This window comes from Miscanthus floridulus, chromosome 2, assembly GCF_019320115.1.
Source record: "Miscanthus floridulus cultivar M001 chromosome 2, ASM1932011v1, whole genome shotgun sequence".
Taxonomy (NCBI): domain Eukaryota; kingdom Viridiplantae; phylum Streptophyta; class Magnoliopsida; order Poales; family Poaceae; genus Miscanthus; species Miscanthus floridulus.
The window spans coordinates 141,128,723-141,142,861 of record NC_089581.1 but is presented as its reverse complement, the minus strand read 5'-3'; the positions used below and the strand labels follow the sequence as shown (position 1 = coordinate 141,142,861).

At 42.3% G+C, this 14,139-nt stretch overlaps 1 protein-coding gene across 2 annotated transcripts; it reads right to left on the bottom strand.

Annotated features, from left to right (window-relative positions):
* Window positions 1–9,394: 9,394 nt before the first annotated feature.
* On the bottom strand, window positions 9,395–12,167 carry LOC136539897 (uncharacterized). Of its 2 annotated transcripts, XM_066531884.1 has the most exons (3): window positions 10,499–10,614; window positions 10,205–10,403; window positions 9,395–10,051 (listed from the first exon to the last, which is right to left on the bottom strand). In XM_066531884.1, the coding sequence occupies exons 1-3, from the start codon at window positions 10,577–10,579 to the stop codon at window positions 10,029–10,031; spliced, it is 303 nt and encodes a 100-aa protein (XP_066387981.1). In that variant the 5' UTR covers window positions 10,580–10,614; the 3' UTR covers window positions 9,395–10,028. The 2 variants fall into 2 exon arrangements, 1 of the variants encoding a protein (XP_066387981.1); XR_010779781.1 differs by lacking the exons at window positions 10,205–10,403; window positions 10,499–10,614 and adding an exon at window positions 11,694–12,167.
* Window positions 12,168–14,139: the final 1,972 nt, after the last annotated feature.

Genomic DNA, 14,139 nt, shown 5'->3' with positions numbered 1-14,139 from the left:
GGTGGGGAACCCCCTCTAGTCCCGGTTCCCCACCCGGGAGCAAGCATCCGGGACTAAAGGGGGGGTCCTTTAGTCCCGGGTCAGGAACCGGGACTAAAGGAGGACCTTTAGTCCCGGTGGGTAACACCAACCGGGACTAAAGGTGCCTCCTGACATGCCACGATGGCCGGCACCTTTAGTCCCGGTTGGTAATACGAACCGGGACTAAAGGTTTTTTTCTTTTTTCTTTTCTTTTCATTTTTTTGTTTTCTTTTCAAAATAGGTTTTCGAAGTCGTATTGTACGCTGCTAATTATACATTTATACGCGCATATAGTATGTTTCGGTTCAAGCACAATGAACGTATTAAATCACACAATTCAATCATAGAAATATATATATATATATATATATATATGCATGCATGCATCATATATATATTTACATGCATGCATGCATATGTGTATTTTACATTATATTATTTCATGTGCATATATTACAAAAGATTGCATTATAGTTGTTGTGACATAACAAGTTTCTTCTCATCCTCTAGCTTGGCTTCAATGGCAGTGTTGGGTCGAAGTAGAACTCGCCCTTGGAATCGATGACCTGCTCATTAAAAAATCCGGCTATAGACTCTTGAATTGCTTTGATTTGGTCTTGCCGTATGACCTTTTCCTCCAACCATCGAGTCTACAGGTTTGAATTAAAGGAAAATAAATTAATATATGTACATATATATATATAAAGACATAGTAACACAATCAATAATAATAATTAAATGAATATATAGTGTATTTTTAACGTACTTTGAGTCTCTCTGTAGGAGTTCTTTGGGAGACCACCTTGATAAACTTGCAAACATAGTAACCACAGTAGTTGTTCCCCTGTTTCCTGCCTCAGACACCACTTTACGAGAAAAAGATTTGTCATCCAATCTGGTGATCCGGTGAAAGCTATATGTTTAATTAATAAAGATGATGCGATTCAGGGGACTTACTTTCAATGGGATTACATTCAGTGGCGCTTTGCATTTTTCCATGTGTTGCTTCTCAATAAAGGTTTTCCAAACACTGCCCAATAAAAAATTTGCCACGTCATCAGATATAGTTAATCATCATGTTTGTGTGTATATATAGTTGCTAGAGATCTCGAAATTACCTCTGGATAATATCTATCATATCTTGGTAGTCTTGTTGTGGTTTTCTCATCGAGTCATAGATTATCAAGTGACTTTTCACCAGATCGATGTCCATCAATATCCAGTGATTGCTGCATGTGTTTATAGGATATAACGCATAACACTCATTAATTAACTAGAATCAACATATGAGCCATTAAGGCTATGATCGACATGATTAACACTCACTTGAAGTTATAGGGAAAGAGTATATCCTTCTTGTGGCGTTGGTTCACTAAGAAGTTCATGAGGTTACTCTCTGACTCAGACTTCCAATTAGTCATTGGAGTAATTGGGTCTTTGAATACTATATGGGGATCAACAAAACCAATTTCATTGCAGCCTTCCTTTCTGAGCTCTGTCATTGTAAATCTGCATATATATAGTACTTGTTAGGATAATTTATATGCATATACACACATATGATGAGTTTAATAATAGATCGAAAGAATTATTACTTACAGGCAATAGCAGCTAATGATAACTTTGTCCAGAGAGGTCAGGTGGCATAGTTGATGAAATTCTGCAAAGTCAACATACATAACATCATCGCCACGGAACCAATGTTCGTCTCTAATTCTGACACCAACGCAGAAGTCTCCACTAGTAGACGCCTGCATGTACCACTTGTTTAGCAGGTACATTTGCGTCCCCAGATCAGATAAGGCTTGAGGGTTGTATAGACTCTGGCCTAGTACAAATTTTTTCTTCCAAATATCAACCTCCGCCGCACTCTCAATGTTTCCATCACCAAACATCTGGTAAAGGTCGAGACCAGTCTCATCAAGAAATTCACCAAGGTGATCCAAATCGACATCCGGAGGTATGTTTGCCTGATGCATTAATCCTAAATTCGAACCATATTCATTACCAACAACTAGCGGGGGGATTGATTGGTGCGCTTGTTGTCCGAGTTGGGCAACTCCTTTCCCTGCCCGCTTCTTTTTCTGTGCCGCCTCAATTGACTTGGTGAGAGTGCGGTCATAGTCTGATAACGTTGATTTGGACGGCTTACGAGATTCCCGCTGTTGATGCTGGTAAGAAATCACCTTTTTTCTTAAAATATCCGGAGCTACGAAGAAGTACGGTTTCTCTGGGTTTCTCCTTGCTTCTTGATTCATTTTAAGTTTGTCATAGAATCTAGACATGTCTTTTTTATATGCATCAGTTCCTTCTTCCTTCTCTTCAGATATTATTTTGGGAATAACCCTTGGTTTCACGGTGGCTTTCTTTGCAGGCGGGGACTGGTTCTTCGTTTGAGGGGCTGGCCTCTTGCTAGGCTTCTTGGTAGGCTGGGGGCGGGGGAGGCGTTGGAGACCTCCTTGGAGGTGTTGGCAGCGGCGTTGGAGACCTCCTTGGAGGTGTTGGCAGCGGCGTTGGAGACCTCCTTGGAGGTGGCGGCTGCGGCGTTGGAGACCTCCTTGGAGAGGGTGTGGATGCAGCCTCGTCTTCCAACACAATGTCATCGTACAGAGCACTATGATGATCTGGCGATTGAACAATTGGATTTAGATTGGGGGAGGATCTGCTACAAAAAAAGGAATGACATATTATTATGAGCAGATTGTTAATTATTTAAGCCAATACAAATTAATGATGTAGTGTTTTCATCCGCACATACCTATGGTGAGGTAGTTCAGGAGGAGGTGGAGCCGACATCCCTGGAATGATGATGTAGCGCTTGCGCCATAGAATGAATGTCTTCTCCGCTTCTCCTAGAGTCTTCTCGCCATCACCTCCAGGAATGTCAAGAGGCAAATCACTAAAACCTTTTTCAGCTTTATCTACCGAGATGGTGGCATATCCTTCTTGGATTATATTCCCATGAATCCTTGGTGTCTTGGTTCGGTCGATAGGATTAACAAGACCGATAGCCACCTTGATTGTGGAATTCTCCTTCGGAATGTGTAGCTCACACGTTGTACAAGGTTCAGTGACGTCATCCACAGGGAAGCGCAGTCCTGTGTCCCCTTGATTTGGTATCTCCGTGGAAGCGCAGCTGCTTTTCAACTGAACAGATTGGCTAATGTTGATTCCTGGCTCTGATGCCTGCTTGCTTGCACTCACTGCTATTTGCACTTGCCTTTTGATTTCCTCCTGCATTCTCGCTTCAAGGTTTTTTTCCCGCTCCTGTGCTTCACGCACCGCTTCCTCCAACCTCTGGAGCCGGTGTGCCTCTTCTTCCTTCTTTCTCTGGCGACTTCTGTAGGAAGGTCTGTCCTGAGGGAATCCATGCTCCCACGAGACACTTCCTTTGCCTCTAGTTCGGCCACCATGTTCAATAGTCCCGATGGCGTATGTCAGCTCATCCTTCTCTCTGTTGGGCCTGAACGCACCACTAGCAGTAGCTCTCTGAGCATAAAACAATCTTTCTGCTGCTTCTTGCAGTCTTGCGCCATAAACGCACTTCCCTGTCTCCTGGTCTAGTGTTCCCCCATGAGCGAAAAACCAATTCTTTGCACGTTCTCCCCACTCGAGTGATTCTGGTCTGATACCCTTGGCAAGAAGGTCTGCTTCCATTTTGTTCCACTTCTTAATGGCAGTCGGGTAGCCACCTGATCCCAAGGTATGGTGGTATGTCTTCTGTTGGGCATTATGTTGGTTCTTTATCACCCGACTCACACCCTCTTCCGAAGTCTTGTACTGTACAAACTCATCCCAATAGGGCCTCTGCTTTGAGATCGGGCCTGGGACAGTAAAATCTGGTGCTATGTTCTTCTTGACATACGTCGTGTATAGGTGTTTCTTCCAAGTCTGAAACTGGGTGGCCATCTTCTTCATTGCCCAATCCCTAACTCGCTCCTTCAATTCATCACCATCTATTATATCATCATAATCATCTGTTTGGAGCGTGAAATGTACCAAGACATCATTCCAAATTAACGCCTTGTCACGATCGGAGACAAAACTGATATGAGGAGCATTGGTCTTCTTCTTCCATTCACGGGTACTAATCGGGAGTCGGTCCCGTACAAGGTAACCACAGTGGTGCACAAATTTCATTTTATTCGGCCCCCCCGGTTCTCCTGTATCCACATTGAACTCTGAGATGATGAAGCGACCCTCCAATGGCTTTTTGGGACCTCGAACATTTTTACTCTTCGTTGTAGTTGTTGATGTCGATCCAGAGGGCTACAAAACATAAACATTATTTTTAATGTCATGAGCACACATAGGACATATGATAATATATATATATAGCTAATAATAAAAAATATATACTTGGCCAATATGTTGTTGCTCATTTTGTTCAAGAGCTAAGTACTGACTCCCGTCATCTACATCCTCTTGCATGTTATTTTTAGCACCATCATCGCCGGCAACTTGAGTGCCAGTGTTGATCAAATTCATCATCAACTCCTCCTCATCCATATTTCTCGGGTCGGCCATCTAGCTTCAAAAAACAAAACCAATATATAGTACGTCAAATCTTTGCTTATTACATGCGTAAAATCTACAAACAATATGCATTATTAAATCTTGCCCCTCGATCACGGACGCAATTCGCCACACTAGGACGAACTACGTCGGTACTAGGGCGAATTAGGGCACGAGAAAGGGCGGTGTGACAAGAGTGGCGGTGCTCCACTCCGCCGTATATATGTCTGTACACATGGGTGAACGAGGGCGGCGGTGCTCCGCCGTATACATAGAAACGCATGGACGAAATGCATATGAATACAAATGACGTATATATACGTGTCGGCGCGGTGGCCGGTGTGCTGACGACGATGACGTGAGGCGGGCCGGCGTGCTGACGACGACGACGACGACGTGAGGCGGGCCGGGGCGGTGTCGGTGCGTGATGTTGTGATCCTATGTACCATGTGATCAACCATGTAGTCATTCATCATATGAGAAAATTCTATGTTAATAATATAAGTATAAGTCATTATGAAATGTAAGTATATGTGTCTTATTGCTCATATAACCATTACTATTTCCGAAATGATAAGAATTTATTTTCTTCTTTTACAGGCGATCTCTGATGCTATGATATAAAGTTTGAAGATAGTCTTCCCGGAAAAAATATGTAATGCTCATATTACTTTAGCAACATTAATATATTATATCTGTATATTCAAAGTTCACAAATGAAGAAACATGTGATATTTTTGATAAACTAAAAAACGCTTAGTTTACAAACTGGGTATCAAAATTGAGTTCCTATTTGACCATTATATATCCTACAACAAATCCTTCAAAAAAAAAGACCCTACATGAATATATTTGGATAAAATTTCGTTAACAAACATTGATCTATGAAGATAGAAAAAATTCTTCTATTAATGTAGCGTTGTTTCCGAATAATATATAGCGTGTTTATTAACAAACATATCTTAACAGCAAGCGGATGGTTCGTAGCGTTGTTTCCGAATAATATATAGCGTGTTTATTATACAAGCCATGGATTTATATCGATCCAATTAATTTCTAAAGTAATTTTATTGGTGATCCTTAATTATACTTGTCATTTAGAGTTCCAAATATTCAAAACTTGCCTTAAGATATGTTTTTATTTAAAATCATTTAGAGTTCCAAATATCGGCAGTGTACCTACTGGAGGGCCTCGGGCCGGCGCGGTGGGGCAACGCGCGGTGGAGGGCGTGTCGGGCGCGGAGGAGGGCGCGGTGGAGGGCCACGGGCAAGCGCGGAGGAGGGGCACGGGCGCGCGCGGTGGAGGCCGCACGAGGAAGAAGACGGCGACGCCGGTGTCACGGAAGGCGAACAGACGCGGCGCGAGGAAGAAGAGGGCGGCGGTGTTCGACGAGGAAGAAGACGAGCGGATCGATCTGCCAGGCGCTGGAGGTTATATAGCAGAGGAGAATTACTCCCGGTGCCATCCACCAACCGGGAGTAAAAACCCTTTACTCCCGGTGCGTGTTACCAACCGGGAGTAAAGGTACCTTTACTCCCGGTGCGTGTTACCAACCGGGAGTAAAGGTATACCTTTACTCCCGGTTGGTAACACGCACCGGGAGTAAAGGATTTTTTTTGGCGGGCCGCGAAACTGCAGCCCACCTTTACTCCCGGGTGGGCTTCCCACCCGGGAGTAAAGGTGGCCTGCAGTTTCGTTTCCCGCCTGTTTTAAGCAATAGTCTTGTTACATACAATAGAAATGCAATAGTTTTTATTAAATACATAGTAAATTAAATAAAAGGCATAAAATTATTTTGTTAAAAATATGAATTTTATTTTTGTTTATTGCACATAGGAAAAATCGATAACCTAACTTTTTTTATTTTTTGTTAGAATTATAAAACATAATGTAACTAATATTTATTATTTCGTTAATGCAAAAATGTAGTGTTTAATTAAAATTATTAAAATTATTGGTTTTGGACAGGAAATTTGTTTTCATATCATTTTAACGTTAATATTTTAATTTTTCATCACTCAGTATCCTAATAATTTACCTTTTTGAGAGAGAAATCCCACCAAATCAAACATTGATTTAATTTAAAACATGACATAATAAACATCTGAATTCACAATTATTACATAATATCTCAAACACACACTATATTAAATCACTATATCATCAAGTGGGCACAGCAGTGAACTTCTTCTTTATGTATGTCCCTTGGTTATGATCGCTTCGTAACCATGGAGTGTCCTCATCATTTACCAAGATGCTAGGGTCTTTGTTCACTTTGAAGGGCGGAATTCGGTCATCCTTTTCATATTCTTCTGACATGTCCGACTTGTCCTCAATTCCCACGATGACTCTTTTCCCTGAAAGAACTATGTGGCGCTTTGGCTCTTTGGTTGAGTCATTATCATTTTTCCCTCTTTTTGGTTTGGTAGACATATCATTGACATAGAACACCTGATTCACATCCTTGGCAAGGACGAATGGTTCGTCTTTGTACCCAATATTACTAAGGTCTACTGTTGTCATTCCATACTCGTTGTCTACTGTTACTCCGCCTCCGGTCACCTTGACCCATTGGCACTTGAACAATGGGATCTTCAAAGTAGGTGCATATTCTAGTTCCCATATTTCATCTATGCGTCCATAATATGTCTGCTTATTCCCATTCGGGTCTGTGGCATCTATGCGGACACCACTGTTTTGGTTGGTACTCCTTTTATCTTGGGCTACTGTGTAGAATATGTTCCCATTTATCTCGTACCCTTTGTATGTGACGATATGCCATGATGGTTGCATAGCCAATAAATACAGTTGCTCATGGATGCTCTCATCACCTTGACATTTTTTTCGCAACCAACCGCCGAAAGTTTCCATGTGCTTATGCGTAATCCAAGCTTCAGTCTTCCCAGGAAACTCGGATCGTAAGAGATCCTTGTGTGTCTCAATATACGGATCTACCAAAGAGGAGTTCTGTAGAACTGTGTAGTGCGCTTTATTGAAATAATCATCATCCGTACCAATATATGTTTTCCTCCCTAGTGTCCCCTTTCCGCTTAGTCTCCCCTCATGTCTCGATTCAGGAACACCAATCGAGTCAAGGTCGGGAATAAAGTCAACACAGAACTCAATGACCTCTTCTGTTCCATAGCCCTTGGCGATGCTTCCTTCTGGGCGAGCACGGTTGTGAACATATTTCTTTAGGACTCCCATGAATCTCTCTAAGGGGAACATGTTGTGTAGGAACACAGGACCGAGAGTGAAAATCTCCTTGACTAGGTGAACTAGGAGGTGTGTCATAATATCAAAGAAGGAAGGAGGGAACACTAACTCAAAGCTGACGAGACATTGAACCACATCATTCTGTAGTTTAGCTAGATCAGTTGGATCAATTGCCTTCTGAGAAATTGCATTGAGGAATGCACATAGCTTTACGGTGGCTAGACGTACATTTGGAGGTAGAATTCCTCTTAATGCAACTGGAAGTAATTGCGTCATGAGAACGTGACAGTCATGGGACTTTAAGTTACAGAATTTCTTCTCTGGCACATTTATAATACCCTTTATATTCGAGGAGAATCCAGATGGTACCTTGATGTTGTTTAAGCATTCAAACATGATTTCCTTCTCCTCTTTGCTTAGAGTGTAGCTAGCAGGACGTAAGTAATGGCGTCCATCATCTGTCTTCTCTGGATGTAGGTTGTCTCTTTCTCTCAAACAACGCAGGTCCTGTCGTGCTTCAAATGTGTCCTTAGGCTTTCCATACACACCCATAAAGCCTAGCAGGTTCACACAAAGATTCTTCGTCAGGTGCATCACGTCGATCGAGCTACGGACCTCCAGGACTTGCCAATAGGGTAGGTCCCAAAATATGGACTTTTTCTTCCACATGGGTGCGTGACCGGTAGCGTCTTTCGGAATAGGTTGGCTTCCATGTCCTTTTCCAAAGACGACTTTCACATCATTGACCATATCGAGTACATCCTCACCGGTTCGGTTGCGAGGCTTGGTCAGGTGGTCTGATTTCCCTTTAAAATGCTTACCTTTCTTTCTTACGGGGTGATTTGCAGGAAGAAATCGACGATGGCCAAGGTACACGACCTTTCGACATTTTTTCAAGAATACACCTCTAATATCACCGAAGCAGTGTGTGCATGCATTATATCCCTTGTTTGACTGTCCTGAAAGATTACTTAGAGCAGGCCAATCATTGATTGTTACGAACAACAATGCTCGCAGATCAAAGTGTTCCTGTTTGTACTCATCCCACACACGTACACCTTCTTTATTCCACAAAATGAGAAGTTCATCAATAAGTGGTCTCAGGTACACATCGATGTCATTGCCAGGTTGCTTCGGGCCTTGGATGAGCACAGGCATCATAATGAACTTCCGCTTCATGCATAACCAAGGAGGAATGTTGTAGATACTTAGAGTAACAGGCCAAGTGCTATGACTACTGTTCTGCTCTCCAAAAGGATTGATACCATCTGTACTTAAAGCAAACCTTAAGTTTCTTGCGTCATTTGCAAACTCCGGGAATTCTCTGTCGATTGCTCTCCACTGGGACCCATCAGCAGGGTGTCTCAACATATTGTCTACCTTACGGTCTTCTTTGTGCCATCGTAACAATTTTGCATGTTCTTTGTTTCTGAACAGACGTTTCAAGCGTGGTATTATAGGAGCATACCACATAACCTTGGCAGGGATTTTCTTACGTGGACGTTCGCCCTCAACATCACCAGGGTCATCTCGCCTGATCTTATACCGCGACGCATGGCATACCGGGCATGCATCCAATTTCTCGTACTCTTTGCCACGGTATAGGATGCAGTCATTAGGACATGCATGTATCTTCTCTATTTCTAGCCCCATAGGACAGACAACTTGTTTTGCTTCGTAGGTAGTGGCGGGCAATTCATTGTACTTCGGAAGCATCTTCTTTTGGATTTTTAGTAACTCTCCAAATCCCTTGTCAGATACACCATTCTTTGCCTTCCATTGCAGCAATTCTAGTGTGGTTCCCAACTTTTTCTGCCCTGCATCACAAGTTGGGTACAACAATTTCTTGTGATCTTCTAGCATCCGCTCGAACTTGATCTTCTCCTTTTCACTTTCACATTCTCTTTGTGCATCACGAATGACCTGACAAAGATCATCAGCCAGCTCATCTTCTGCGACTACCTCTTCTTCAGCTTCTCCCATTGCAGTATCATTGAAGCACGCACCATCAGGAATAATATCATTGTCGTCCCATTGTTCTTCTTCATCTTCTTCCATTACAACACCGGTTTCTCCGTGCTTTGTCCAACAAATATAGTTTGGCATGAAACCCGACTTGAACAAGTGTGAATGAAGAGTCCTTGAGCAAGGATATTCCACCGTATTCTTACATATGGCACATGGGCAGCACATGAAACCGTCGCGTTTGTTTGTCTCGGCTGCACGTAATAAAGAATGCACGCCGTCAATGAACTCTTGTGAGCGGCGATCAGCATTATACATCCAATGACGGCTCATCTGCATTACATGACATAAATATCATATTAAAACCTAGATCATAATTAATTATTTATACAACATGCGTGCCACCACAAAAGATACAAATTTATGAAAGCATCGCTACAATGTAGACAATCCCAACTACCACTAAAAGAACTAAAGCTAAAATACATTTCAGGAGCACAAGGATTTCGCGACCAATCTCAACTAAAACAGACAGATCCCCCGATTGTGCAACATCTTTGGGCTTCTTCGGCTGGATCACTGCCTCATTAGCCGCCGTATCTGCCTGTTGTGCAAGATATTTTTGCACGAGTTCAACATACTCTTCCTCCCAGTAGAAGCCTGAACATCGTCCACTGCCATCCCACTGAAATTAAAACAAAAAATTAGAACTTTAATCACAACCATCATGAAAATAGGTATAAACTAACCATAATCATTAAATACGATAAAATAACTCACATTGCGATCCGGACACTTGTAGAAGATACGATCCTTGTTGGGACCCTCCTTCTTCACTCGGTACTCCATCACAATCTTCATCTCATCACGACACTTGCCGCATGGAATGAGAGGAAGGCCCGGCCTAAGTCGCTTTGGAAACCCATGAGAGGCCGAGGACCCGGAAGCAGTTGCCATCTACTCTCTATACTCATTTTTTAATACACTATAAATTTCTTCTTTTATAAACAAATAAAATTAACAAACTATAAAATTATCTAGATCTCTAAACAATGATATTTTTAATGGTCATTGTGTTCTCGTCTTTTACTGCGGCAGGTAAGTAATTCATATGATATTTCCGCAAATTAACAGAAGAATGGGAATGTACACACATAACAGACTACTACGACGATATCGGGACGTGTGAATAAATAACCATCCGTACTAGTTGACCTTGCTTACGTGATCATCTCGGCGAGCATTTCTCCACCGGACAGCACCGTACTTGGTCAAGGAAGAGCTCCGATTCTATGAGGAAGGGAACACGGTCTCCCACGACCGTTGTCGCTCTCCCTCGTAGAATCAAAGCTCCTCCTTGATGTCCGTTACCGCTCGACAGAGAACATGCTTGCCGAGCTGAACACGGTCCGCAAGTTCAACTAATACGGATTTTCTATAATTTTCTAACTATTTTCTAAGTTTTTATTTATATATACTACGTTTAGGTACGGTGATTGACAGACTACTACGACGATATCGGGACATGTGAATAAATAACCATCCGTACTAGTTGACCTTGCTTACGTGATCAGCTTGGCGAGGATTTCTCCACCGGACGGCACCGTACTTGGTCAAGGAAGAGCTCCGATTCTACGAGGAAGGGAACACGGTCTTCCACGACCGTTATCGCTCTCCCTCGTAGAATCAAAGCTCCTCCTTGACGTCCGTTACCGCTCGGCAGAGAACATCCTCGCCGACCTGAACACGGTCCGCAAGTTCAACTAGTAAGGATTTGCTATAATTTTCTAACTATTTTCTAACTTTATATTTATATATACTTTAACCTTCTTTCATGTAAATATGCAAGCTTAAAGTGATTTTGAGCTCAAATTGCTTACAAATGAAAAAAAACCATAATAAAGAACCATAAATATATATAGTGAATAAAATGGCATAAGAAAATGGTAAAAAATGAGAGTATGAGATTGGTAACCTTTACAACTGAAGAATCGACGGAGGAATCGAAGAATGGATGGAGGAACAATGGAGGGAGGGAGGAAGCAAGAACACTACTGCAGTGAGCTTCAAAATGTGCTGAGCTCGGGCTCGGGGAGGAAGGAGGAGACGGCCGATTTATAAAGGGAGAACATTTAGTCCCGGTTGATAGATCCAACCGGGACTAAAGGTAACTTTCCAACCCCGGGCGCAGCCACGGCCCGGGAGTAGACCTTTACTCCCGGTTGGAGCCACCAACCGGGAGTAGAAGTCTACCTTTAGTCCCGGTTGGTGGCTCCAACCGGGACTAAAGGTCCCTGCCACCTCTGTCTGGCGCAGTAGCCGTTGGGCAGGGGCCTTTAGTCCCGGTTGGATCCACCAACCGGGACTAAAGGTATTTCTAGTCCCGGGGGCAAAAAATTCCGGGACTAGAGCCCATTTTGACCGAGGATCAAAGGTCTGTTCTCTACTAGTGCTGGTGAGGATAAGCATCAGAAAGAACTTCTGCTAGCTTTTGTGCCTCAATAACGGCATGCAGCAATGATGGAGCATAACTGTACATGTGGTAATTAATAACGAAGAAAAAATAATCATGCATGTCAATTAGTAGTAACTTTTGTCGAATAGGAAAAAAAATATCAACTTATCAATAGTTCCACACAGCTGCCTCACAAGAAAATAAAGAATATACACATATAAGAACAAGACAAGTCCATTTCATGCAAGGCAGTGCAAGACAAAGGGTCAGGCTTGCAAGGATATGGGCCAAATGCGAGTACTTGCCGCCAATCTGTGCATACACAACAAAACCTCAACAACAGTCCGAGTTCACGAGATGTTTGTCAAAATTCCATGCAGCCAAACATCGCCTCAGAACCCTGCTTCTGTGCCACAGCCTGACCCTGCCGCAACTGTCCACACACAGGGTATTGTATTGCCACAGTTTGAACACTGTAACCGAATGAATTGGATATATCGCCAATGGATTTTCATGGTATAGGCTATATATGCAACACATGGCTACCAGTTGATGTTTGATCCAAACTCTTGCTCAAGCATCTGAAAAGGAAACTTTGAAACAGAGAGTGTTCCAATATGATGAAAAGGCCATGCATCCATTCTAAATTGTTGGCCACTTTATCTTCAATTTATCCTAAGTCAGACTTCTTCAGCTTTAACCAACCTTATAGAAAAATATGCACCAATATCTATAATATAATAGTATCAAATTAGTTTCATTAATTTCTCTAGAAAATATGTATTATTGATAGTGCATTCATTTAAGCTTACTTAAATTAATTTTTTGAGAAATTTAACTTATTAGGACAAATCTAAAGTTTGAGAAATTTAGAACAATATAGTAGCTTTTACTATTGATGCTTATCTAGATGCACGTTCAAGACCTTACTACTTATAATTGTGCACATAAAATTTATTAGAAAATGATCAATAATAAATAATGGAGGTTCATCTCATATGAGTGTGTTAATAAACTTCGGTTGATTCAGAGCCGATCGAAGATGCTCAAGATAACAAAATCAAGTTGGAAACTCACGACACTGCGGATGGTTCCAACCTTGACATCTGTCATGGTCCATATCTGAACACATATATATCGTTGGTATTGAAACTTGTATATTCGTAAGAGATATGGTTTATTAATCAAGAATGTTATTTTGTGCTTGATTATATAACTACTACCTGCAATGACCACAGCTCCAATTTGAAGTACGTGATGAGACTAGGAGGCTTATAATCGAGCTAGCCTAGCTAATAGGGCTTGTCCAGCTCACAGCAACGTACATATTCCCTGCAGTAGCAAGAGGGAATGACGTCTGTCCAATAAACTAAGGCAATGTGTGGAATGTTGCTAACACCACAGACAGAGATCGACCGATGTGAAAATTGCAATGCTGTGTGGAGGAGAGACACGGAAGGAGCTATATCACATTCTCCCTTCTTTCTCCCCTCTACGCTACTCTCCAGCGAGTAGGACACCTCTCCTCATTGTCCACTTATGCGACGAGGGCAGCAGTCAAATCAGGAATGGAATCTTCTTCTTTAAGCCCACATTATGGATAAGCTAAGGCTAGTTATTAGACCAGACTAAAAATAGCTCAAATTAGTTAAGTTTAGCTAGGTAGTTGGCTAATAACTAGTTAAAGGCTTTGGCCAATAAATGAGCCCCTGTTTGGCACTACTACACAAAACTTAACTGAGGCGGACGTTTTTGGTTTACCGAGGCAGGCATCACAACCGCCTCGGCCCAAAGGTCACGGTAAATCAATCTTTACTGAGGCGGTTGAAATGTCCAAGTCGGTAAATCAAATAAAAAACAAAAAAGGAAAAACCCATGAACAAATCCCAACAAGCCCACCCACGGGCCCGCTGAGCCCATCCACGTGCCGCCGCTCCGCTCGCCGGATCAAGGCGCCGTCTACATC

Coding starts and splice junctions, on each gene's coding strand:
- LOC136539897 (XM_066531884.1), bottom strand. CDS start 10,579: ATGAAGATTGTGATGGAGTACCGAGTGAAGAAGGAGGGTCCCAACAAG. Junction 10,404..10,498: donor ACAAGTGTCCGGATCGCAAT/GTGAGTTATTTT, acceptor TTTTAATTTCAG/TGGGATGGCAGTGGACGATG. Junction 10,052..10,204: donor AATCCTTGTGCTCCTGAAAT/GTATTTTAGCTT, acceptor CATGTAATGCAG/ATGAGCCGTCATTGGATGTA.